Below are 27,782 nucleotides of genomic sequence, written 5' to 3'. Positions count from 1 at the left end.
ACAATTGCTCCTAGTTCTAAAAGCCGATAGCCAATGCCATACGCAAGATGTTCCTGTCAGATGAATACATATATTCAAGAGAAATGTGTGGTAACTAAATTATGTATCTTAACTTTACTTCTGCTAGACTAGTCTAACTTTAGGGATGCACCAAAGCTGATGTCCCTAAGGGCAGAAGACATGAACGCCGTTTCTACCACTAACCCCAAAGGGAGCATCTACCCTGGCTAGAAAGTTGATCCTATAATGTTTAGTGAAAGTGTTACTCCTGGGGGAATTCTGCACACAAAAACTGAAAATTCTGCAAAATCCTACAAACTTTATATTGGTCAAAATAACAATTCACATGACAGTCTAAGGAATTACATTTTAAATTACAGAAAAAAGTTATTACTTAGTTGCAGAATTTTAAATATTTTGAGCAGAATTTCCCTAGAAATTCACTGTAAGAGTGTCCCTTCCACTCGCTCTCCCTACTCCCCTGGCCAGTTTGCCCTCTCAGGCCCCCACTCCTCCACCTGCCAGTATCTCTCCCTTCCACCTCTAGGCTCAACTCCTTCCACTCTATTGCCACTACCCGAGTTTGACCCCATTCTCAGTACTGCCCCTCACACAGGCTCCCTCTGTCCCTCCCTCTCTCTAATACACATACACACACCCTCATACAGGGCCCTCTCTCTTGCATACACACCCACACAGGCTCCCTTTCTCTCTCACACATACATCCTCACACAGGCTCCCTCTGTCCCTCCCTCTCTCACACACACAGTGTTAAGCTTACTCTGTGCTTATGGCCAGGGACACAAGAACACTTAGTAAAAAGTATAATGTATTTTTATTAGTCAATATAAGTGTTCTCGGGAGATGTCTAGTACTGGATGCCCTCAGGCTTTCGAACTGTCTAGCATCTCCCCGTATACAGAAAATGATCCTTGTTTTATAGGTAACATTCAAATACAGGGTAGAAGGTTCCAGAGAATTGCATGACTGCCCAAAGGATCATTTACATAAGTTGTGATGTCAACTGCATGATTAAATCATCGCTAACTATCCCTGATTGGCTTCCCAGGATGTGTAGCCCATTTCCCATGACTTTCTTTGTTCTGTTAAACTCTTACTGGTCAAGACAATCAACACGTCTGTAACTGTGTGGATTACAAACTCCTGAGAATATTGCCTGAAGCTCCCCTGTGGTGACTCTATGAATAGACATCACCTGTCTGGTGCCAGCTTGTCTGCCTCCTCAGATATCCAGGGACATTCTGTAAGTCACTCAGAGTCCATTCAGCCCAGGCAGGCCAAAGACACGCAGAGGCTTCTGGGGATTTCTCCATTTTGGTTCAGGCATACTTCTCATTTCCCTGTTGTGCCACTTACAAATGGCAAAGTGGCACACCCAAGTACCAGAGGTGAAGACAGAACGGTGAAAAGTGACTATGGCAAATGGGCTAAATGTGTAAGCTAACAGCTAACCTTGTGTGTGTTATCCCTCTAGATCCCCCCTAAAAGTAAATGAGACTCATAGGCAGACATGCACTCTTGAATTGACAAATAATAACAGCATAACTAATTTTCACTAGGTAGCCATTAGTAGTGAAGCTGCAAGAATGACTACATTATAAAGAAAAGAAACCTTAAGATAATAAGACTACATGTTAACTTTCAGAGCCAGGTAATTATATAATAATGTTGCAGTAAAGATAAGAACAGAGAAACCAGTATGAAAGTATTATTTTTCTCATAATACTTGTTATACTGGGCATGCTTCTGCATGGAGTACTGTCTCATAATGAGCAGCAGAGACAGGAGTGGAAAGGTATAAAACAGCAGAAGAAGAAGAACAAGAAGTGCGAATGTATGATAAAAGAGAAAAAGAGCATTGGAAACAACAACCAAAAATCATAATTGCAAAAATAGCAAAGAGGAATATAAGCAATGTACGCAACCAAGAAAGTGAAGGGAGCCAGGAAAATAAAGAGGAAAACCAAGAGTCAGCAGAAGAATTCACACCACCTTGTGCATACATAATGAGAGATAGGTTACGGAGATGCTGAAGAACATAAGACATGTTATGGTCATAGGTAGCAGTGGGAATATAGGTACATCATGCAGTGCCAATAATAACACAGACACCTCCCTTTGAGGCAAGAATTGAATCTAAAGCTAAACGATTTTGCTGAGCCATGACGGCAGTAGCTTGTAGTTCAGAGTTGAGAGCATTAAGTCCTTCAGTAGTTAAGTTAATAAATTGCATAAATTGATAACGAATAGTTTGAATCCATTTGGCATTTGTAGCAGCTTGAACACCAGGAGTCAGCCAAGAAGCAAAAAAGATTTCAGTTCGGCTGAACAGTTTAAATTCATCAGGTACATCAGTTGGAGTAGATAAATAGGCAGAACGACGGGTATGAGTAGAAAAACAGAAGGAGAAAATATAGAAAGAGGAGAAATATATACTGGAGCGGCTAAAGTCACCATGGCGCAAGTCCCACGCCATCTGGATGGAAGAAATGAATAGACAGAAATACCACACTGCCAGAAAACATCCATAAGAGGCTGTGAACCATACTTTAGGTACATCCCATAATAAGTAGTGTTACAGGAAGAAATACCCAAAAAAGGTCCAGTTCCATTCTGTGAAAAACAAAAGGAGAAATATGTATTTGCATACACACCCACACAGGCTCCCTTTCTCTCACACATACATCCTCACACAGGCTCCCTCTGTCCCTCCCTCTCTCACACACACAGGCTCCCCTCTCTCTAATACACATACACACACCCTCATACAGGCTCCCTCACTCTCTCTCACACACACTCATACAGGGCCCTCTCTCTTGCATACACACCCACACAGGCTCCCTTTCTCTCTCACACATACATCCTCACACAGGCTCCCTCTGTCCCTCCATCTCTCACACACGTTCCCTCTCTCTAATACACATACACACACCCTCACATACAATATCCCTTCACACAGGCTAGCACCTTCACATACACACGATCCCTTTTTCATACACACGAGCTCCCACACACACACACTCCTTCACAATCTCCTCATACAGGCTCCCTCTATCTCTGAAACCCACAAAAGCATCCCCCAGCCCCCCTCTTACCTCCCATGCTCTCTCACCCGCCTCTCCCCCACATCCCCTCCCCTCATACAGGCTCCCTCACTCTCTCTCACACACACTCATACAGGGCCCTCTCTCTTGCATACACACTCATACAGGGCCCTCTCTCTTGCATACACACCCACACAGGCTCCCTTTCTCTCTTACACATACATCCTCACACAGGCTCCCTCTGTCCCTCCATCTCTCACACACGTTCCCTCTCTCTAATACACATACACACACCCTCACATACAATATCCCTTCACACAGGCTAGCACCTTCACATACACACGATCCCTTTTTCATACACACGAGCTCCCACTCACACACACACTCCTTCACAATCTCCTCATACAGGCTCCCTCTATCTCTGAAACCCACAAAAGCATCCCCCAGCCCCCCTCTTACCTCCCATGCTCTCTCACCCGCCTCTCCCCCACATCGGCTCCCTCTCTCTGAAACCCACACAAGCATCCCCCCACCCACCTCCTATTGCTCCAACCATGTGACAGGGGTCGACCAATGGCACTGGTAGCCCCTGTGACATAGTAATGGCAAAGGCTATCGGCACCATTTTGAATACCGGCAGCCAACGGCCCGAGTGCAGGAGATCGCTCCAGGACACCCGCTGGACCACCAGGGACTTTTTACAAGTCTTGGGGGGGGGGGGGGGGGGGGGGGGGTGTCGGGAGGGTAGGGGTTTTGTAATGATATGTTGCATTCATGGGGATTCGCCATACGTTTCGTGGACGCACGAATGCAACAAATAGGGGCCTATACGTTGCGGATTGAGCATTTGTTCAAAACCAATGCACATCCCTACTGAATACCACTGCTGGAGTAAAGTAAATGCAGAAACAGTCAACTGCCATCACAGTTCAAAAATACTCAATTTAGGAGCAGAGTTTTTGAGAGTCTCATTGCATACTACGTTGAAAACAAAGGACAGCTGAAATTCCCAAAATCGAAAGGTAATACAATAAGCAATTAGTGTTCACCTACAGTTAAGTCTTTGATCTTCCTTAAGGTCATCACAATGGCACAGTGTTAACAATAATGTTACAATAAATACAGTTTTAAGGGATGCCGCTTAAGCTTTCAGCACATTTACTTACACCAATATCATCCACCAGCATTTTATCCAAGCCAACTGGACCCAGGGAACTTTTCACAATATTGGCGATGGAAGCTGCTGCAGTAACTATTAAAAAGAAAAAGAAAGGGGTTTAAATCATGAAAAATTGTACAAAATATAACAATGCCAGTGACTTAAAAACTAGTTGCTCTGCCATTTCAGTTAGAAAGTATATGCCACTGCTTTTCTCCTTCATACTATTGCAGTGGTTTCTGTATCCTCAACATAGCAAATCAGTAAAAACTGGTGCTAAAATGGGAAAGCACTTATCCATTCTTCAAAATACAACAACTTCCAGCAACCCCAAGTGTTAGACAGCGACTTGACACTCCCATCTATGATAGTATGCCCTAAGAAAATGAGCAACATGTCATCAGGGGAAAGGACTAAGAGGTGGAAGTTTAACGATAGTAATATCAAATCATTCCAAGCAAGTCCACTGCGCCTACAGATTTACAGTTTTTACTAGAGAATCGATCACTATCGACATGTATTATCTATATATACTGTTTTAAATTTCAGAATAGCCAGAGGGCTCAATTTCTCTTTCATTTAGAACTCCACACGAACATGTATTGTCAGAGTAGGAAAAATATGGTGCCCCATATAAACCATAAAAACCCGAAATGGTGGGAGAAGTGACACACTTGCTTTTAATGGAAGCTGAATATCTAGTTCCCATGCAATGCAGCCTGATCAGCAATACTCGGTGAATGTTCAGAGACAAACCCCAAAAGTAAATACCACCTTGCCAGAGTTCTCACTGAAAAAATATTTCAAAACTGACGGATTCAATAAGCACAGCTACCATGCTGCTCTCAGAAAGAGGAATGAATTACTAAAAATTATCTGCACACTGAACAAAAAAAGTTAGCACAGGAGGGTTAATGCACATACTGTTAGGCGACCATGTCACTAAAATTGCTGGTTAGCTATGCTTTCATCATCTTCACCTCTCTATCCATGCTATAGGTTTTTTTTTTCATACTGTCCCTTAAAACTTGTGTTCTCAGGAAACCTGTGACTGCTTCAGCTCTTAAATGTTCTTTCACAACTGCAGTAGTACATCTGGATTAAAACTAGTATTATCCTGACGAAGAAAACCTAATTTTCAAAACTCAGCCTGTGTTGGTTTCTTTAAGAGCTGAAGCAGACATGGCAGCCTAACAATATGAGCTGATTTTACTAATTCACTGTTGGCCTTTTAGCTGATTGTGGATCTATTTTCTGGTAACTCGGAAAGAGAAAGACAGGTGACAATATCTAGAAAAGCTTAAGAGTGGGGCCTATCCAAAAGGGCTGCTCAACCTCCCTCGTGGGCAGGAACAAACATCGGATCGGCTGTGGGAAATTTTGAGTAGCAGCTTGCAGAAGAGTACTGTACCGCGATAGAAAGGAGAGAAACAGAGAAGTCGCTGATATTAGTATAATTGAGCTGTTCTGATTTTCCAATGCATTGTGTTCTCAGATCTTCAAAAATCTCACATCAGGAACTGTAAGGAAAGTATTGTGTACTTATTCTTTAATGCAAACTTTAATCTTGGATGCCTTTATTGCTTATCCTCAGACTTAAGTAAAACTTCTTTGCTTATAAATGTGTTTAGGACAAAATCACCAATTTTCCTACTCACTATGTTTGGCGACGAGGATTGGATTGGTTTTTATGTTGCTATACAGTTAGTAAGTGGCAGAGTATGACAAAATGAACGTGTCCCCTGTTTGCTGTTAATACTTGGATCATAGGTAAGTCTAGCAATGTTCCCATTGATTCGGTTTCTGGTACTGTTTCTGGCTGGACCAGTAACAGACTGAATGCTGCAGTACAGTTACTGAGCCAAACAGACAGCTGATGTGACAGAATAAAAGGGTTGGACAGAGCTCTGAAATAGTTACCTGCCCCTCCTGGTGTAAGTCGGAAGGTGTCAGGGAGTGTCTGAAGGCATCTTTGATGCTTTTGTCTGTCTGCCTCGTTTTAATTGTCAGGATACACTTAAGGGTGTAACTGACTTACAGCAGCAAGCTGAAGAAATGCTGTGAACTCTGCTTCAAATCCAGGAAGTTGTACTCAGTGACCATGTGCATTTGCAGCTGAAACTTAGTCATGCAGAAACTGGTCACAAAGGAATAAGAAAATCCCTCTGATACTGTAGAGTTGATTACCGGTGTTTTACAACCTGAAGAGATACAGGAAGCTGAAGAGTTAACTGATAAGGGGAATGAAGCCAGAGAGGAAGGACAGTGGGAGATACGCAAGTCTGACTGTTCCTTTCCTACACAAAAGAAAAAATCTGGTTTCTCTAGCACAGAACTGGCTTTTCTGTTTAAAAGTTATAAACAGACAGAGTTAAGAATGTCAGAACGTAAGCTGATTTTTACTGCAGATGAACTGAACTTAGTGAGTTCCCTATGTACTTCCAGCTCTGCAATTTGTCAAAGTGACAAGGAAGGAGATAAACCCCCATTAATGGCTTTCATAGAGTTTTTACAGAAACTGTACCTTAATGAGGGCTCCTTTCTTTCAGACACTTTTTATGAATTCTTTACCTTATAGTATTTTAGCCACACAACTGTTAGCCCTTCTATGTATTTTTATAGAGTGCAATCCCATAGAATGGATGTTAGACCATATAAAATTGCTGCTCACTTCAAAAGATGGATTACGATTATGCTGCTTAGACCAAAATTGTCCTAAGGACTGTGAGAGGCTCTAATGAGAAATATAGAGAGCAGCCTGCATTTGTTATTTTCTTTTGATTTATATATGTTTTGTTGACCCTTTTTTCCTATCTTTTTTTCATCTCTGCATCAGGCAGATGTGCTTATTAGTCTGAATGTCTAATTAATGCCGAGATCTCACTACAAGAAACAGGAGACAAGACAAAGTGCATGGTCCCCATCAGCTACAGCAAATTTCTCCATCAGACCAGAACATCTGGCACACAAGAACCATTGTGTTCATAAGTTTATTTTCTGTTCCTATTACTGTTTTTCTATATAGCATGAATTGCATAAGATGCAGGATATTTGCCTAGAAAGCCACAGAGAATAGACAAAGTTTATAAGTTTAACTTCAGTTTTATTTATTTAAGAGTTTTTATATACCGTCATTAAGTTATTTACCATCATAACTATTTACAATAAGGCACCTATAATCAAAGAAAGTGTAGATCCTAATTTACATGGATGGTGCCAATGTGATTCGGTAACAAACAATAATTAAGAATATGGGTTGTGCTCAGGAAATTACCTTAGACAGCCAGAGTGACTCGCTGCTCTCTTGATTAACAAATGTTGGTACCTATTCAAACCAAATCACACTACCTCAACACCTTTCCAAGGTGAGTAACTGAGCTGAACTTTTCAACCTTTTTACTTAGATATACACTGCTCCTAGCTTATTTCTAGCTTCTGGCTACTTTTGGGTTGGGTTTTTTTTTTTTTAAATGCAAACACTCAGTTCTGCTTACTATCTGCCTTACTGACTATTAAAAGCACAAACACACTAAATAATATTCCCAAATAGTTAACTTTGCCCCAACAAGTTAGACTGTATTTTTAAATAGTCAGTCAATAAGGCAGGCCATTGGGGTAACCTGTACTGAGGATGCCATGTGTCCCAGCAGGATGAGGAAGTGGCATGCAGTCGTGCGGTGCTGAGACTATAGCTGGTGTGCGAGAGAGATGAGAGTGAGAGCTCGCTGTCGAGGCAGAAATGCCTTTGCTTGCAATGTGTCCAAGCCTGCCCCTATGAATGATAAAGTTTGAGATGAGACTAAGGATTTCGATTTGACGAGAAATCCTAGCGAAATCAGAGTGTGTAAAGACGTAGGGACGACAGAGCAGCTTGCTGAGTGGAAGTCCTGATCAACCAATCATCTAGATAGGGGTAGACATGAATACCTTGCGTCCTGAGGAAGGCTGCTACTACTACAAGGCACTTGGTGAAGACTCATGGTGCAGATGCCAGGCCAAATGGTAGCACTCGGTACTGATAGTGCATGTGGCCTACCAGAAATCTCAAGAACCTGCGATGAGATGGATTTATTGCAATGTGTGTGTACGCATCTTGAAGATCGCGAGAGCAGAGCCAGTCTCCTTTTTGCAGAAGAGGAAGGAGGGAACCCAAGGTTACCATCTTTAACTTTTCTCGTTGGAGGTACTTGTTGAGGTCACACAGGTCCAGAATTGAACGAACGCCGCCTGATTTTTTGAGGATTAGAACGTACCGGGAATAGAATCCTAGGCCTTGGGAGTAGGGCACTGGCTCTATTGCTCTGGACTGGAGGAGGCGGGAGATCTCCTGCTCCAGGAGTAGTGAGTGATCAGATGTTCTCCACATCGGTAGAGGTGGGGAGTCCGGTGGGATGGAGATAAAGTTCAGGTGATAACCTTGAGAGATTATGGCAAGGACCCACTGATCTGAGGTGATTGTGTGCCACCTGTTGTTGAAATGGCACAATCGACCTCCCACTGGTATCTGAGGTAATGGAAACTGGCTGCCTCTCTCTATGCAGGAGTCAAAAGCCGGAAGCAGGGCCCGGCTGAGGAGCTGCTTGGGGCTTTTGTTTCCGAGGTTGACTAGACTCTGCCTTTTGGAAAGGTCTCGTGGAACTAGTCCCTAGAATGTGGTGGATAGGACTTCTTTGGACAGAAGAATAACTTTTTAGTATCCTTCCTGAATGGCTGTTTGGAAGAAAACTCAGAAGGCATCAGAGAGAATTGGCGAAGGGTCTCATGATGCTCCTTGAGTTCCGCTACCGTCCGTTGAATCTGTTCGCCAAACAGATTGTCTCCTATGCAGGGTAGATCAGATAATCTGTCCTGTACCTCAGGGCGCAAGTCTGAAGACTGAAGCAAAGCCCATCTTCTTGCTGAAATAGCAGTTGCAGATATCTTCAACACCATTTCTAAGGTATCATAAGAAGATCTTATTTCATGCTTCACTGTCTCAAAACCCTTGTGTACCAGGGTTTGAAGCTGTTCCCGGAATTGCTGAGGCAGGGACTCTGCAAAGACCTGTATCTGCTTGAACAAGACCCTGTTGTACTAGGTCATATACAGCTGGTAAGAGGCGATACGAGAGATGGGCACTGATCACTGGAAAACATGCTGGCCAATGACATCCAGGAATTTCTGTTCCGTACCTGGGGAAAAGGAAGAGTGGGGATTTGATCTTTTTGCCCTCTTTTGGGCAGATTCTACAACCACAGATTAATGATCCAGCTGGAATCCTGGGGCTGAGTGGACCAAATAAGTAGTATCAGCTTTTCTGTTGACTGGAGCAACAGAACCAGGGTGTTGCCAGTTCTTTTTGTGGAGATCTAAAAGAACCTGGTGAATAGGGATGGAGGTTATTTCCTTGGGAGCATCCAGGAATTGCAACAGCTCCATCATTTGATGCCTGTCATCTTGTTCAGTCTGTAATTGGAAGGGAACCAATTCAGACATTTCCTTCACAAAATTTATGGAGGATAGGTCCTCTGGAGGAGAATGCTTCCTGCTTTCAGTAGGAGAAGGTGGCGATGGCAAGTCATTGGTGTCTAGAGATAAATCATCAGTCCAGATATTATAGGGATCAGCACCTGTCCCCTTAGGAACCTGAGAAGGACAGGACGATGGAATTCCTGAAGGTCCAGGTCTAGGCTCTGAAGGCATCGAGGGAAGATCTAGAGGCACCATTGGACGCATCGGCAAAACTCCTAATGGAGGAATGCGGAACGGTGTTTCTCCATCCAATGACAGGGTAAGCAGGGAAGGCACCGGAGCCATTGATGACCCAGAACGCATCGGTGGAAAAGCGGCTATAAGCGCATCCATCTTCGAGAGCAGTGGTACCAATACTGCCGGAATGGGATCGCTGGTCGGTTCTGCAGCCGACACAGATATCAGTACCAGGGGAACTTGGGAGTCTGTGCAGCGCCTTACCGATGGCCTCAGGGACCATCCGGTCCAGTTCTTCACAGAGACCTGGAGCAAGCTGCCCCGGCTCTGGAAAGGAAGAAGGAGGCGGAGGCACAGCCGGAGGGACCACCATTAAAGGCGGAGTTGCGGCTCCCGATACCCATCAGGGTGAGTGTTGCCTCGGTGACCACGTCGCAGAAAGGGTCGATGCCTTTTCTGGACAGGGTTTTTTCCATGGAGGCTTGGACGATGACGGGGGTCGATGCCGATGTTTCTCTCTACGATCCCCCTCGGTCCTGGGGGGGTAGAGATAGTGAAAGGCCGAGAAGTAGTTTATGCCGGACGGTCACCGGCCGGTGGCAGATACTGGTGCGAAGTGGCGGTGCCGGTTCAGACGATGTTGATGCAATACACGGCGTTGGGGTTTGAGAACGGAAGAGAAGTTCCATTTTCTCCATTCTGGCCTTGCGACCTTTTGGTGTCATTAAGGCACATTTGGTGTAGGTCAAGACATCATGCTCGCATCCCAGACACATTACACAGACTTTATGAGGGTCTGTTATGGACATGGTACGAGTACAGTCCGGGCACCGACGGAACCCAGATGCCATGGCCTCTGAAAAAATTGAGTCATGGTACGGTCGAAGGCCAGTAGGCCGCGAGGGCCAAACTAGAGGGGAATTGACCGAAAATGGGTAAAAAACTTACCGGAGTAGCAGGGAGACAAAAATTTGAAGGAGGGACCCCTGTGGGGTATGAAAATTTTTAGTAACTCCGTGAGGAAAATTCCTGTCAGGAATCTCTGTGGAGCTCCTTAACCCGTGTGGCTGTGGCTACTGCTGCGTGGAAAAAAAAAAAGACTGAAGGGGGACCTCTGCTGGCTGCAGGTTTAGTGCCATGCTGGGCATACCCAGTAGGTGCCAATCAAAGTTCTAGAAACTTTGACAAAAATGTTCCATGATTGGGCTCCATCCTGTGATGTTACCCATATGTGAGGATACCACCCTGCTTGTCCTGTGAAAAAATTAAACACACCAAAATTTGGGGACAGTTTAGTGAAAAAGAAAAAGAGTACAGTATACACAGTAGTAACAAAAAGCAAGGCTACCGCAGTTGGTTAACTTACCAGACAATAGTATTTAGCAACAAATTTTAATATTGTCTTCTCTATTGTTATTTGTGTTACTTGCACAGGGGATAGCTCAAGGCTTGTGATTAGTAAAAATGTTATACTTGACATTCAAGGTTCTTACAAGGTAAACCTGATTATCTTTTTAATCTTATGCCATACAAGCCTTTTAGATTCTTAGTCACAATAAATCTTGGTATGATGAACGTTATCTCCTAAAGAAATATTACTTAAACGAACTAGAGATTGTACACTTCAATACCAAGCTCCCCTTATCTGGAATACTATTCCTCTTCCTTTGGAAAAAAACTATATACTGGGTAAATGTATCATCGGGTCACGCTAGAGAGATAACGTTCCTGGATGGAATAAATGATAGCTTTATGGAGCAATTGGTTCAGGAACAGACGAGAGAGGGAGCAATTTTAGATCTAATTCTCAGTGGAGCACAGGACTTGGTGAGAGGTAACGGTGGTGGGGCCGCTTGGCAATAGTGATCATAATATGATCAAATTTGATTTAATGACTGGAAAAGGAACAGTGTGCAAATCCAAGGCTCTCGTGCTAAACTTTCAAAAGGGAAACTTTGATAAAATGAGAAAAATTGTTAGAAAAAAACTGAAAGGAGCAGCTACAAAAATAAAAAATGTCCAAGAGTCGTGGTCATTGTTAAAAAATACCATTCTAGAAGCACAGTCCAGATGTATTCCACACATTAAGAAAGGTGGAAAGAAGGCAAAACGATTACCGGCATGGTTAAATGGGGAGGTGAAAGAAGCTATTTTAGCCAAAAGATCTTCATTCAAAAATTGGAAGAAGGATCCAACAGAAGAAAATAGGATAAAGCATAAACATTGGCAAGTTAAATGTAAGACATTGATAAGACAGGCTAAGAGAGAATTTGAAAAGAAGTTGGCTGAAGAGTCAAAAACTCACAGTAAAAACTTTTTTAAATATATCCGAAGCAGAAAGCCTGTGAGGGAGTCAGTTGGACCGTTAGATGATCGAGGGGTTAAAGGGGCACCTAGAGAAGATAAGGCCATCGCGGAAAGATTAAATGATTTCTTTGCTTCGGTGTTTACTGAAGAGGATGTTGGGGGAGGTACCCGTAATGGAGAAGGTTTTCATGGGTAATGATTCAGATAGACTGAATCAAATCAAGGTGAACCTAGAAGATGTGGTAGGCCTGATTGACAAACTGAAGAGTAGTAAATCACCTGGACCGGATGGTATACACCCCAGAGTTCTGAAGGAACTAAAAAATTAAATTTCAGACCTATTAGTAAAAATTTGTAACTTATCATTAAAATCATCCATTGTACCCGAAAACTGGAGGATAGCAAATGTAACCCCAATATTTAAAAAGGGCTCCAGGGGCGATCCGGGAAACTATAGACCGGTTAGCCTGACTTCAGTGCCAGGAAAAATAGTGGAAAGTGTTCTAAACATCAAAATCACAGAACATATAGAAAGGCATGGTTTAATGGAACAAAGTCAGCATGGCTTTACCCAGGGCAAGTCTTGCCTCACAAATCTGCTTCACTTTTTTGAAGGAGTTAATAAACATGTGGATAAAGGTGAATCGGTAGATATAGTATACTTGGATTTTCAGAAGGCGTTTGATAAAGTTCCTCATGAGAGGCTTCTAGGAAAAGTAAAAAGTCATGGGATAGGTGGCGATGTCCTTTCGTGGATTGCAAACTGGCTAAAAGACAGGAAACAGAGAGTAGGATTAAATGGGCAATTTTCTCAGTGGAAGGGAGTGGACAGTGGAGTGCCTCAGGGATCTGTATTGGGACCCTTACTGTTCAATATATTTATAAATGATCTGGAAAGAAATACGACGAGTGAAATAATCAAATTTGCAGATGACACAAAATTGTTCAGAGTAGTTAAATCACAAGCAGATTGTGATAAATTGCAGGAAGACCTTGTGAGACTGGAAAATTGGGCATCCAAATGGCAGATGAAATTTAATGTGGATAAGTGCAAGGTGATGCATATAGGGAAAAATAACCCATGCTATAATTACACAATGTTGGGTTCCATATTAGGTGCTACAACCCAAGAAAGAGATCTAGGTGTCATAGTGGATAACACACTGAAATCGTCGGTGCAGTGTGCTGCGGCAGTCAAAAAAGCAAACAGAATGTTGGGAATTATTAGAAAAGGAATGGTGAATAAAACGGAAAATGTCATAATGCCTCTGTATCGCTCCATGGTGAGACCGCACCTTGAAAACTGTGTACAATTCTGGTCGCCGCATCTCAAAAAAGATATAATTGCGATAGAGAAGGTACAGAGAAGGGCTACCAAAATGATAAGGGGAATGGAACAACTCCCCTATGAGGAAAGACTAAAGAGGTTAGGACTTTTCAGCTTGGAGAAGAGACGGCTGAGGGGGGATATGATAGAGGTGTTTAAAGTCATCAGAGGTCTAGAACGGGTAGATGTGAATCGGTTATTTACTCTTTCGGATAGTAGAAAGACTAGGGGGCACTCCATGAAGTTAGCATGGGGCACATTTAAAACTAATCGGAGAAAGTTATTTTTTACCCAACGCACAATTAAACTCTGGAATTTGTTGCCAGAGAATGTGGTTAGTGCAGTTAGTATAGCTGTGTTTAAAAAAGGATTGGATAAGTTCTTGGAGAAGTCCATTACCTGCTATTAAGTTCACTTAGAGAATAGCCACTGCCATTAGCAATGGTTACATGGAATAGACTTAGTTTTTGGGTACTTGCCAGGTTCTTATGGCCTGGATTGGCCACTGTTGGAAACAGGATGCTGGGCTTGATGGACCCTTGGTCTGACCCAGTATGGCATTTTCTTATGTTCTTAAGGAAAATGATCAAAAGCTGGCTGTCTAATCAAGTTTTTGATGCACACTGATTCTGGCTTAAATGTGACTTCTTGGAACATTTTATTCTGATATATTTGGTTTTATTATTTTAGTGTACTTGCTTTTGTTTTATAATGTAACTTGTTTTAGATTTTATTATGTTTTTGTGTATATATAGCAAAATTGCTTACCTTGTAATAGGTGTTATCCCAGGACAGCAGGATGTAGTCCTCACATATGGGTGACGTCACCGAACGGAGCCCAGGCGGGAAATCTTTCTGTCAAAGTTTCTAGAAACTTTTGACTGGCCCTGTGAGGCCACTGAGCATGCTCAGCATGCTATGATATTCTCTGCCACAGGTGTCTCTCTTTAGTCTGGTATATAGCATGAAGCGATAGCAAAAAATAAAATAATAAAAGGTATGAGACCCAACTCCGCGGGGTGGCGGGTGGGTTCTGTGAGGACTACATCCTGCTGTCCTGGGATAACACCTATTACAAGGTAAGCAATTTTGCTTTATCCCAGGACAAGCAGGATGCTAGTCCTCACATATGGGTGAATAGCAAGCTAGAGGCTGAGTCATGTTGTATTGAGGCAACAGTGAAGTATTGTTGTTGAATGAGTCAGCCGAAGATCCCAGAACATTGGATGTAGGAGGAGTTGGGATTAAACTGGAAACAAGTTCTTTAAGACAGATTGTCCATAGGCTGAATCTTGTCATCCTTCTTTGTCTAAGCAGTAGTGAGCTGCAAAGGTGTGAAGAGAACTCCATGTTGCTGCTTTGCATATGTCTAAGATTGGCACTGAACGAAAATGTGCTACTGAAGTTGACATTGCTCTTACTGAATGTGCCTTTACTCGCCCTTGAAGAGGAAGGCCTGCTTGTTCATAGCAGAACTCTATGCAATTTGCTATCCAATTGGATAGGGTATGTTTACCCACTGCTTTACCCGGTTTGTTTGGATCATAAGAAACAAAAAGTTGAGTGGATTTCCTATGGACTGAAGTACGGTTTAAGTAGAAAGCGAGTGTACGTTTACAGTCCAGGGTATGTAAGGCTGTTTCTCCTGGATGGGAATGAGGCCTTGGAAAGAATGTGGGTAAGTTTATGGATTGGTTCAAGTGGAATTCCGTAACCACCTTGGGAAGGAATTTAGGATGTGTACGGAGAACCACTCTGTCATGTAGGAATTTTGTATAAGGTTCGTATGTGACAAGTGCTTGTAACTCACTAACCCTTCTAGCTGAGGTAATAGCTATGAGGAAGATAGTCTTCCATGTGAGAAATTTAAGATTACATGAGTCGATGGGTTCGAAAGGAGAACGCATGAGTCTTGCAAGTACCAAATTCAGGTCCCAGCTTGGGACGGGTTTTTGAATTGGTGGTTTGAGGTGAGTTAAACCTCTCATAAATCTACTTATGAGAGGTTGTGTAGATATAGGTGCATCTGCTATCTTGTTATGGTAAGCAGATATTGCACTTAAATGTACTCTTACTGATGAAGTCTGAAGATCAGATTCTGAAAGATGGTATAAGTAATCTAAAAGAGAAGTTACGGGGCAAGTGAAAGGATTTATATCCCTTGCTGAGCACCACAAAGTGAATCTCTTCCATTTAGAAGCATAGTTTTTTCGTGTGGAAGGTTTACATGAAGCTATAAGCACTTGAGATATATGAGATGAAAGATTGAGTGGTTGTAAAATCAAGCTTTCAACATCCATGCTGTCAGTGACAGGGACTGGAGGTTGGGATGTCTCAACCGACCCTGATCTTGAGTAATGAGAGTGGGAGCTACTCCTAGACGAATTGGATCTCTGACTGAGAGGTCTAGAAGTGTGGGAAACCATACTTGTCGAGGCCAATGCGGGGCTATGAGAATCATGGCCCCCCTGTCCTGTTGTAGCTTCACTAGAGTTTTGGTTATGAGCGGTATTGGAGGATACGCGTATAACAGGCCTGAATTCCAAGGGCGAGCAAAGGCGTCCTTGGCTGGTTGGTTCTTCTGTCTGTGTAAAGAACAGAAGTTGTCCACTTTGTGATTCAGAGGTGATGCAAAGAGGTCGATTGTCGGTTGACCCCAGCGTTGAAAGATCCTGGTTGCTATGGTAGGATCCAGGGACCATTCGTGCGGTTGGAAATGACGGCTGAGGCGGTCCGCCACTACATTGTGGATGCCTGCCAGATATGTGGCTCGTAGAGAAATTGAGTGAGTCAGGGCCCAGCCCCATATCTGTGCAGCTTCTTGACAAAGGAGATACGAGCCCGTACCTCCCTGTTTGTTGATGTACCACATGGCTACTGTATTGTCTGTCTGAATGAGAACAGTCTTGCGTGAAAGGCAATCCTGGAACGCATGCAGTGCGTAACGTATCGCTCGAAGTTCCAGAAAATTGATTTGGTATGTTGCTTCGAGTTTTGTCCAGGTTCCTTGTGTGTGGAGATTGTCTACATGAGCTCCCCATCCCAAGGTGGAGGCATCCGTAGTTAAAGTAGTCTGTGGGACCGGTTGTTGGAAAGGTAGGCCTTTGCACAGGTTGTCCCTGTTGGTCCACCAAAGTAGAGACTATCTTAGTTGGTGGGTCACTTGAATTGGATAGTGTAATGGTTGAATTGCTTGGATCCATTGTGACCTTAAAGTCCATTGAGTTACTCTCATGGCTAGTCTTGCCATAGGGGTAACATGAACTGTTGATGCCATGTGACCTAACAGAATCAGAAACTGATGAGCTGTGGTTTGCGTCCGTAAGGAAATGGACCTCGCTAACTGAATAAGGGTTTCCGCCCGTTCTATGGGTAGAATGGCCCTTGCGAGGTTTGTGTTCAACTCTGCTCCTATGAATTGAAGCATTTGAGTTGGAGTGAGATGTGATTTTTGATAATTGACGAGAAATCCCATGGAGTGAAGTAGAGCAATTGTCCGGTTGAGAGAAGTTATTGCTCCTTCTTGAGATGGACTCCTTATGAGCCAGTCGTCTAGATATGTAAAAACATGGACACCTTCTTTGTGTAAGTGTCCTGCTATTACTGCTAGACATTTGGTGAAGACTCTGGGAGCAGATGCTAGTCCAAAAGGGAGAACTCTGTATTGGTAATGTTGAGGACCCACTGTGAAACGCAGGTATTTGCGATGAGGGGGGTATATCGGAATGTGAGCATAAGCGTCTTGAAGATCCAGAGAACAAAGCCAATCCTTTGCTTGAAGAAGTGGAAGTATGGTGCCTAGAGAAACCATCCTGAACTTTTCCTTCTTTAGAAATTTGTTGAGATTTCTTAGGTCTAGGATGGGACGTAGGCCTCCTGTTTTCTTTGGAATGAGGAAATATTTGGAGTAGAATCCCCTGCCCTTCTGCTTCCGAGGCACTGGTTGAATGGCCTTGGATTTCAGAAGGGTGGATAATTCTGTTTGTAATTGATGAAGTTGAGATCTTTGTTGTTGGCATGATGTTGGTGGAAATTCTGGAGGAATTGAAGTGAAATTTAGTTTGTAACCTCGGGCAACTATTGAAAGAACCCATTGATCTGAGGTTATGTTTTGCCAATTTTCGTGAAAAAGGGATATTCTGCCTCCAACTGGTAGGTTTGGTTTGGGATTGCAAGGTTGAGTCTGTTCTCTGGTGTAATCCTCAAAAGCCTGTTGCAGGCCCTGTTTGCGCAGGTGGTTGTGGGCGGGCAGGTCTGGGTTGTCTGGCTTGAGAACGCTGAGTTGGCCTAGTTGATCTACCTCTATTTGTTGGTTGGTAGTACCTGCGTGGTCTGTAGTAAGAGCGTCTTACATCTCTTCGTGGAGGACGACGAGAAGGTTGACTAGCAGGTTCTTGTGGGGTCTGAGACAGTTGTTTCAGTGTCTCCGTGTGGTCTTTGAGTTGTTGAACCGCTTCCTGAATTTTATCTCCAAAGAGATTGTCGCCAAGACAGGGAAGGTCAACAAGCTTATCTTGAACCTCAAGTCTGAGGTCAGATGCCTTGAGCCAGGCCCACCGGCGAGCAGTGATTCCTGCTGCTGCTGTTCTTGAAGCAGTTTCGAAGTTATCATAAACTGCTCTTACTTCGTGTTTGCCCGCTTCAAGTCCTTTTGATATAATTTCTTGAGCAGGTTCTTGGAATTGAGATGGTAAGGAAGTAACGAATTGTTCCATCTCTTTCCAGAGATTTCTTTGATGTTGAGTTATATAGAGTTGATATGCAGAGATTTTTGTACTCAGCATGGAACTCTGGTAAATCTTTTTACCTAATGTGTCCAGAAACCTGTGCTCCCTGCCTGGTGGAATGGAGGAGTGTGGACGCACACGTTTAGACTTCTTCTGTGCTGATTCCACAACGACAGATTGATGGGGCAATTGTTGTTTATGATACCCCGGAGCTGGTTGAACAATGTAAGTAGTTTCTACTCTTTTGTTTACAGCAGGTATGGAAGCTGGGTGTTCCCAGATTCTTTTTTGAAGTTCCAGTAACACCTCATGTACAGGTATTGCTAGTACCTGTTTGGGTGGATCCACAAACTGTAATACTTCGAGAGTTTGTGTTCTGGTATCGTCCTCAGCAGCCAATTTAAATGGAATGGAATCAGACATAGTTTGTACGAAGGATGAGAAGGATAGATCTTCCGGAGGTGACTTCTTTCTTCGGTCAGGAGAAGAAGGATTGGACATGAATTCCTCTGAGGAAAATTGAGAGGGTTCATCATCATCCCAGGATTCTTCTGATTCCTCTCTATAAGTTGTTGGAACTGGAGAGGCTTGCAGTCCGGAAGGTCCAGGTTGTGGATCATCGAGGAAAAAATCAGCAGATACCTTCTTTTTTGTAATAGGTGGTAATTTGTCGATGACTTTTTGGTATCTTTGCAGGAGACTATGATAAAAAGCTTCATCGCGGACCTCCTCCGATGGAATAGGTTGCTGCAGAGATGCAGTCGTTTGATTCGTCGATGGAATTTGAAAAATCATCGGCATCGAGGGCATCGGCATCGACATCGAGGGCATCGGCATCGACATCGAGGGCATCGGCATCGAGGGCATCGGCATCGAGGGCATCGGCATCGACATCGAGGGCATCGGCATCGACATCGAGGGCATCGGCATCGACAGGCCTGTCGGGAGTTGTTGCTCTTGAAGAGCTTGGAAAACAGCTTGTTTAATCATTGCAGACAATTCAAGCTGTGGTGTGAGCGAAGGAGCCGATGGTGTATGCGATGGTATTGCAACGACCATGGACGACAGTGTTGGTGTCGGTGGCGGCGGCGGCGAAGGCCCAATCACCGGCGTCTCTTGGTTTTTAGACCGCTTTGGCATCGACTCGTCCTGGGACAGTGTTTCGGAGGATGATCGATGGCGATGTTTAGTTTTGGAGCGTTCTGTTAACGTGGCAGAACGTACAGAAGATGGCGAGGATGAACGGTCCCCCGATCCATCCGGACGCGGTTTTTTAAGGAGGATTTTCTTCGTAGCTCCAGCCGGAGACGAACTCGGTGCTTTTGAGGAAGAAGGAATTAGTTGAAGAGAAAAAAGGTGTTCCATCTTCTCTTGTCTGGCCTTTCTTCCCTTGACCGTCATTTCAGCACATTTTTCACAGGAATTAACATTATGTTGTTTCCCGAGGCACATTACACACTCCGAATGGGGATCAGTAATAGACATAGTTCTATTACAGACCGGACATTTTTTAAAACCGGTCGCCATTTTCGATCGACGGCCGTCGATGAAACGAACGTGTGAAAAAATTTTCAGCCGAAAATTGTGAAATAGACAGTACTCACCAGCCGGCGAGGCAGAGAACTTCCCGTGACAGAGAATTTATAGAAAAAATTGACTTTTAGTCAAAAACGATATTCCCAACGGTAGGGCTATCGGTCCGCGGTGCGAACGGCAGCGCGGAAAAATGAAGACTAAAGAGAGACACCTGTGGCAGAGAATATCATAGCATGCTGAGCATGCTCAGTGGCCTCACAGGGCCAGTCAAAAGTTTCTAGAAACTTTGACAGAAAGATTTCCCGCCTGGGCTCCGTTCGGTGACGTCACCCATATGTGAGGACTAGCATCCTGCTTGTCCTGGGATAAATATATATATATACATACTGTATTTCTTGTAAATTGTTTTGAAATGTATTAACTTAAAATAAGTATACCAAAATAAATACTACCATTACTTAGATATATTTTAGACACCACATGCTGAGATTAGTGCAAGGGCAGAGCTGAGCTATTTGCCAAGTACTTAGACATGCTGTTCAATTCACTCTCCCCGCAAGTCTCAGTCCTCCAGCGTCCTCTCTGCTTTTCCCCAGTTCTCGGCATTCCATCTTGCTTTCTCTAGCTCCAATCTTTCACCCCCCACATACTCTTATAGTTTCACCCACACTCACCTCAAGCAATCTGTCAAGCTGAAAGCCCCCACCCACTTTTTCACTCTTGTAGACATTTTCACTTTCACTTACTGCGGGGGGAGGGGGGGGTGTCTGGCAAGCACTGTTTTAATGTAGTATATTTGCTTGATTACTGATTATATATCTGTATTTTTAAACCACTGTGAACCACCAAGATTGACAATATACAAATAAAATATTTCAGGCAGAGCACCCCAGGGTCAGTCCCAAACCACTTCACTCATTAGGCCAGACCTTTGGGGGGGGGGGGGGGGGGGAGTTTTAGTCAGGCCAGCCAGCTGGTTTAGCACCTGCCTCTGAGCAGGCATTACATTTCTTGCTGAAGTAGAGACAGGCTAAGCAGTCTTGTTTAGCCTGCCTCTTTACATTACAGGGTAATAGCTAATTAAGCTATGCTAATTAGGCATGTAACTGTGCTAAGACTGGCGCAGGTTTTTTTTTTTAATGCTAAAGCCCTTTGTATATACCAAGGCTACATTAGTGTGAAAATGTGTAGAAACATTTTTATCAAGGTTTTTTTTTTTAAACTCAAGCCTCTTCATTTGGTACCTCAAAGCAAGTTACATTCAGGTACAGTAGATACCGTCCTGACCCCATGGGACTTACAAGACTTTCAAAAATTGTTTTTCAAGAGTTGGCAACCCAGATTTCCAAAAGGCATAAAATCATAAAACAAAATTTCTTATGATAGTAAGAAATGGGGGATACCCCCATGTTTCTATTAAGGGTAGTAACTGCCACTCTATGCAAGTTACTCCCTATACTAAGGGTGTAATATGGACAATCAAAACCACAAATCTAACACAAAATTACTGAAAACAACATTTTCACAAGGCAAGAAGCCTTCTTGATAATTCAAACAATGCTGATGCTTGAATGAGCTTTGTTTTTGGACTTTGTCATTTAATCTGATTGTTTTATATTCTGCTCTTCAGTACTTCAAAGTGGAAAACAGGCCTACTTTGTTTTATGCTACTAAACATACACTTCGGGGGGGTGGGGGTGGTGAGCCTCTTTAGGCTCCCTAAATTTTTCTTTTTCATAAACTTGAACTGTCAGACTTTAAGAAACACATTTTTCTTCTGTGGCCAATCAGCTCAACCCCAACCCCATATGGCGCTGGGAAAGACCGCCAGATGACTCGCACCATAACTCATGAATCCTCTTCTGAGCCATTAAGACAGAAACCGGAAACAGCAAAGCCCTAGGAAACCGGTTTCCACCCGAATTCTCATAGACCATGAAAGAAAGCGCTAAAGCACGCGCTAGCGGCGTTAACACCACAAGCCAGGGTCCCAGGCCAGCCAGGAGCAGTAGGAGAGAGCCGCCTCTCCTCCCCACGAGAGACCCAAGCCGGCCCCACGCGCACGCGGCCCGGCCCCAGGCAGCGCAGCGCCGGGAACCAGAGCCTCAGCCTCGGAAGAGCCGCAAGCCGCCGCCCCTGCATTTTCAATTTACCATTCTGGCTCCGGACGGCTTCCCCGCTACTGCGCTCCCCGAGCACCGCCAGGGGCCCCTCCAGCGCCGCCATTTTCGCTCGGCAAAAGAGAAGGAAGGAACAATGTGCCGACACCACCTGATTACGCCCCTACGTAGCAACTGGCACCGCCCACTCTGAGCCTGCCGGGAAAAAAAATCTGTTCCCCTTTCAGGGCATCTCAGAAGCAACTCTGTGCGATGAGAGACTCCACCCCCTTCCTTCATTGTTCCTGAAGCCTTCTGGGAAAAACCAGGGCGCGCGCGCTGAATCTTCCAGACGTTTCAGTTTGGGGCGGGGTTAGAGAGCGTTTACGCCGTTTGTTGTCAGTTAAGTGCGTGAACCGTAAATGTGGGCTGAACCGTGTGGGGCGTCTTCGTAGAAGGCATTCGGTTAGCGTTTCGGGTAGAAAAGTTATATTTTACGGAACTTTTTAAGTGCTATAGATTTAACCATTAGCACACAGGATGAAGTTTCTCTCTTTTTTTTTTATAGACATTTAATATTCTGCTTTTTATAGCAAATGAATTACTGTACAATTAGTAGCAAAATTCACAATTGGGATAGCAAGAGTCCAATGGTGTATAACTTTAACGCGATTGAAAAGTATCACGCATCACAACGTTTCTTAAAGTCTTGACAACTCAAGTTTGTAAAAAAATAATTTTACTGAGACGGGTAGAAGGGACAACATTCAAACTCACTGGCTCACTCCATCCCCCCCCGAAAAAAACGTGGCCAAGTGATGTTAGTAGCATAAAAAAAAAGTAGGCCTGTTTTCTATGAAATACTGAAGAGCAGAATATAAAAAAAAATGATTAAATGGCCAAGTCCAAAAACAAAGCACATTCAAGCAGCAGCATTGTATGGCTTATCAAGAAGGCTGCTTGCCCTGTAAAAATGTTGCTTGAAGTAATTTTGTTATAGGTTTGTGGTTTTGATTGTTAATATTACTACCATTAGTATAAGTCTTGGGGTAACTTGCATGGCGCGGCAGTTACTACTTTAATAGAAACATGGGGATATCCTCCACTATTATAAGAAACTTACTGGGCAGCTGGACAGACTATTTGGTCTTTTTCTATCGGCATTACTATGTTACTGTATTGCTATTTTTAAATTATGCAGCAGTCTTATATATTTAAATATTAAATCACTGTTTATTGATTTCCAACAGATATATATTATAGGGATGTGAATCGTTTTTGAACGATTAAAATTATCGTCAGATAATTTTAAAATCGTCCAAAATAGTTAGAGTGCACGATACAATACAAATGCCCCCGATTTATCGTCAGGGGCATTTGTATTGTATCGTTAAATAGGGCACAGGAAAACCGGCACACCAAAAAAACCCTAAAACCCACCCCGAACCTTTAAAACAAATCCCCCACTCTCCCGAACCCCCCCCAAAAGTTTTAAATTACCTGAGGTCCAGTGGGGGGGTCCCGGCGCGATCTCCCTCTCTCTGGCCACGACTGCGTTAAGAGCAATGGCGCCGGTGGCCCTTTGCCCTTATCATGTGACAGGGCAAAGGTAGCGCCGGCGCCATTTTGGTTCCTGACTCCCGACGTCACGCGTGCAGGAGATCGCCGCTGGACCCCCAGGGACTTTTGGCCAGCTTGGGGGGGTCTCCTGACCCCCACAAGACTTGCCAAAAGTCCAGCGGGGGTCCGGGAGCGACCTCCTGCACGCGGGCCGTATTGCCAATCTTCAAAATGGCGCCGGCGCTACCTTTGCCCTCACTATGTCATATGGGCGACGGTAATTGCCAGGTTCATGTGGCCTGGTTTGGCCTCTGTTGGAAACAGGATGCTGGACTTGATGGACCCTTGGTCTGACCCAGCATGGCAATTTCTTATGTTCTTATGTTCTTAATACGGCCCGCGTGCAGGAGGTCGCTCCCCCCCCAGCCAAAATCGATCGTTAAGACGATCGATCACACGATTCACACCCCTAATATATACAGTCATATTTGTACAACAAACATAACAATGATTAAGAAAGATACATCGCCAAGAAATTTCCTACAACTATATAATACAATCGATTACTTCACCGTAACAGTATTTATAAACAAACAGGCACATACTTCATCTCTCCACTATTTTTTACTTCACACTTGCAGTTTTCCTTCAGGAATCATATTCTGCCTTAGCTTGCTGATTCTGCAATAACACAAACAGCACTTTTAAGTGCTACCAAATTAAAAACAGAGAAGAAACTTTCTTTCAGGGAATGTCAGGCCACAAGAAAAAATCTACAACTGTGAGTGGGTTCAAAATTTGCCTGTGTGGAAAGGTCATGTCCCTCATCATCGGTCATGTTATACAACTGCTGACTGGGACCAGACCACAACCAAAAATATATGAAGCCTGTGCACAGATGGCCCAGCACTCACAGTGCTCCAGAGCTTTTTGCATGGAAGAGCTTCCTAAATCTCTTTAAGATTGGCAGTAGATCTTCCTTCCGTAGTGCAGCAACATCTGCCTCCTTGGGAAAACTTTTCAGTCAGAGCTATTCCAAACTCTCCCATCTGCAAGGTGTGTGGTCATGTAGTCGAGTTCAGCTGTCCAGAACCATTAAGAATAAGAGACATCACTCCCTTGAGCCGACCTTATCTGCATCAAAGAAGCATAAGCAATCCTCATAAGGGGCATCGGCACCAATATCATCGGGTTGTCCCTTTTCGGTGCTACTCGCACAGGCTTTATCCCAACTTGGTGCTTCGAAGCACCAAAAGACGGATGCATTCATGCATGCCTATGCTGAGTCTTCTTACCCAAAGTTTCTACTGAAAATAGGTGAATAAGAACCATCCAGTTTTGACAGAACGGTGAGTATGGAGGTTAGTGGATGAAAGCCTGGAGTTCGCTAACTCTTCTTGCCAAGGTGATAAGCAATGAGTACAAGTACTTTCCAAGTTAAGAACTTTAAAGGTGCTGACTCCAACAGCTCAAAAAAAGGCTTCATCAATTGAGTGAAGATCACATTGAGATCTCACAGAACAGGTGGTTTCTGTATCAGGATTTGCTTATCATATTAATCAGCCTTTGATAATTTCTACTTTTTCCTGAGGCCTCATGCCTATTAGGGAGAAAAATCCCTCCATACTCTGGATTGCAAACGGCCTTGGCAGATTACAAATGACATACTCAATCTCATGGTCAAGCTAATCAGCTTTTTGTCTCATATGACCCTAACCGCTTCAAATAGCACTTGCCAAATGAACTTCGTCTAGTTGGATAGCCGATTGTATCCATCACTGCTATGTCCTAGCGGGACTTTAACTTACAGACTCAATCAAGGCTCATCAGGTACGAACTATGTCTTCATCTATTGTTCATCTCCGACAAGTACCCATTGGAAATAATCTGAAAAGCTATGGCGTGCTCATCATTCCACACATTTATGTTCATTACTGTCTTGATACCATTTCAAAGACTGGCAGTAGTTTTGGACAAGCAGTTTTGCAAAGTCTGTTTTCGCTGCAGTCCACTCTCCATGGCGAACTCAGGGTTGCTTGCTAAGTCATCACGTCACTGTAACACACAGCTTGGGATTTCCATCATGTAATGGCTAATTCAACCTGCTTATCGACAGAAAAAGCTTATTTGCTTACTGTAAATATGTTTTCCATAGATAGCAGGATTAATTAACCATGGAATATCCACCCACCTCTCTTGAGAGTCAACTATTCAGCTAAATTTAGCTCAGTTACTGACCAAGGAGACTCACGAGTCAACACCTGCATGGGAACTCCTATACGTGCTCAGTATAGACTAGTCCATTCGGTGCTGCCCGATGACATCACCTACATGTAATGGCTAATTCTCCCTACTATCTATGGAAAACTCAGTTTATGGTAAACAAACATGCTTACTTTCCCTTTTGGAAATTATCCCACCTGCATAAATTACACATATTAAATTGTGTGCAGAAATTTTTCAGAAAATTTTATTTGCATATTTTTGAAAATTAAAAAAATATATTCATAGGTGCAAACCCCATGTTATGACCGTTGGCCGCAGGCGGCCGTGGCCAACCCAACTTGCGTCATGTCATGCTCTGCTCTCCACTCCTGGTGAACTCACGGCTATAGTTAGCCACTACTGCCATGTTCCTCTTGGCTCTCGATACTCCATGTGGCGGCTGGGACTCTGCCGACCTACACTCTGACTCTGGGCCTCCCTAGACGTGCGCGCGCACCACCAGGCCTTTCTTTAAAGGCCCAATGGTGGGAACTCCAGGGGCATCCCCAGATGATGACATCACAAGTCTGAGATATTTAAGCACCTCCTTTAGCCTATGCTAACTGACTTGGCAACGAGTTCCCTGAGCTCCTCTAGTGCTTGTTCCTGTTCTCTGGACCTGCAGTTCCTGCTTGGATCCCTGCTCTCCAGCCTTGGACTCTGGCTCTGGGTACCCGCTCCTCGGGAGCCTGCTCTGCGCTCCATTCCGAGCCTCTGTCTTGTGCTGCCCTGCTCCTCGGGGTAGCCTCAGCGCTGCTGCACCAGAGATCCTGTCTCCACGCTTCCCCGCTCCTTGGGGTAGCCTCAGCGTTACCACAACAGAGTTCCTGTCTCCACGCTTTCCCACTCCTTGGGGTAGCCTCAGCGTTTCCCATCGATAGCCATGTTGTCTGGGAGCTCTCGTGACTCCGAAGTAGCAGAGTTTCCTCAGTGAGTCACAGAGCTTTGACTCTGCGGCTGCACGGTGGTCTTCCCGCGCGATTCCCCTCTTCTCGTCAGTTTCTTTTTTTCCGCGAGCCATTTGGTTTTCTTCTCAGACCTTTTTTCCTGTTAGGAGATCTTTTTTGCGATTTTTTGCAAATTTTTCGATCCAAGATGGCTCCGAAGCCATCTGGATTTAAATACTGCCAGTGTGACAAAGTTATGTCCATCACTAATGCACATAACTATTGCTATATTTGTTTAGGCCGGACCACGACTAAGCCTCATGTAGAGACTGTGGTCGGATGTCCCCAAGGGCCCAGTGCCAGCGCACTGAAAAGATGGAGTGTCTCCGAATGGGCTCTTATGCCCCAACAGCCTCCACACATTCTTTGCCGGGACCGGTGAAGAAAGGTAAAGCATGCATGAAGAGGGCCTCCTCCCTTGGACCAAATGAAACGCGCTGCCCCGATTCAGGTACCAGGCCCGGGTAGGACAGACCCTTAGAGCCTCCCAAAAAAGCCGGGGTGCCGGCAGAGGTACCTCAGCGGGACAAAAGAGTCACGGGTGCATTGATCAGGCCACAGGGCCCTGTTCCCAGTCGACCCTGCTCCCCAGCGCCAAAGAACGCGACGCATTCGATGCAGTCAAAGCATCAGAAAAAGCCAACGCACTCGATACACAGCCTAGGTCACTCGATACCCAACAGCCTAGGTCAAAACCTCTCCTCCCTCATCGAAACCATCTCATCACAAATCGACCTGGACCTTCCAGCAATAATACTAGGAGACTTCAACCTCCACCTCGATGCCTCCCCCTACAACCACAATGCAAACTCCTCCTTGACACCATGAATGCGATGGACTTCAAGCAAATAATCCACTCTCCAACACAAAAATCAGGACACACCCTCGATCTGATTTTTATCAACAGCAAAATCTCTACATCCAATAGTCCTACAACCACCACATCCATCCCCTGGTCCAACCACAGACTCATCCAGACCACTCTCCACCTTACAAACCACCACCCCACTCCAAACAACTCCAAAAAATTCATCAGCTTCCAAAAGCCGTGCCCCAGTGACATCCTTGCTGAAGACCTCTCTAATGCTCTCACTACACTGGA

The 27,782-nt window shown here is 44.2% G+C and overlaps 1 protein-coding gene across 1 annotated transcript in view; it reads right to left on the bottom strand.

Moving 5' to 3' along the window:
- Positions 1–22,122, bottom strand: part of TCP1 (t-complex 1) — an 88,160-nt gene extending 66,038 nt beyond the window's left edge. The window contains 2 exon segments of the mRNA XM_029596697.1: positions 4,232–4,317; positions 21,963–22,122. Of these exon segments, the coding sequence (XP_029452557.1) occupies positions 4,232–4,317; positions 21,963–22,035 (159 nt within the window). The 5' untranslated portion in view covers positions 22,036–22,122.
- Positions 22,123–27,782: the final 5,660 nt, after the last annotated feature.

The sequence above is a fragment of the Rhinatrema bivittatum genome, chromosome 3 (genome assembly GCF_901001135.1).
Source record: "Rhinatrema bivittatum chromosome 3, aRhiBiv1.1, whole genome shotgun sequence".
Lineage (NCBI taxonomy): Eukaryota > Metazoa > Chordata > Amphibia > Gymnophiona > Rhinatrematidae > Rhinatrema > Rhinatrema bivittatum.
This window is presented reverse-complemented; position numbering and strand designations above follow the sequence as displayed.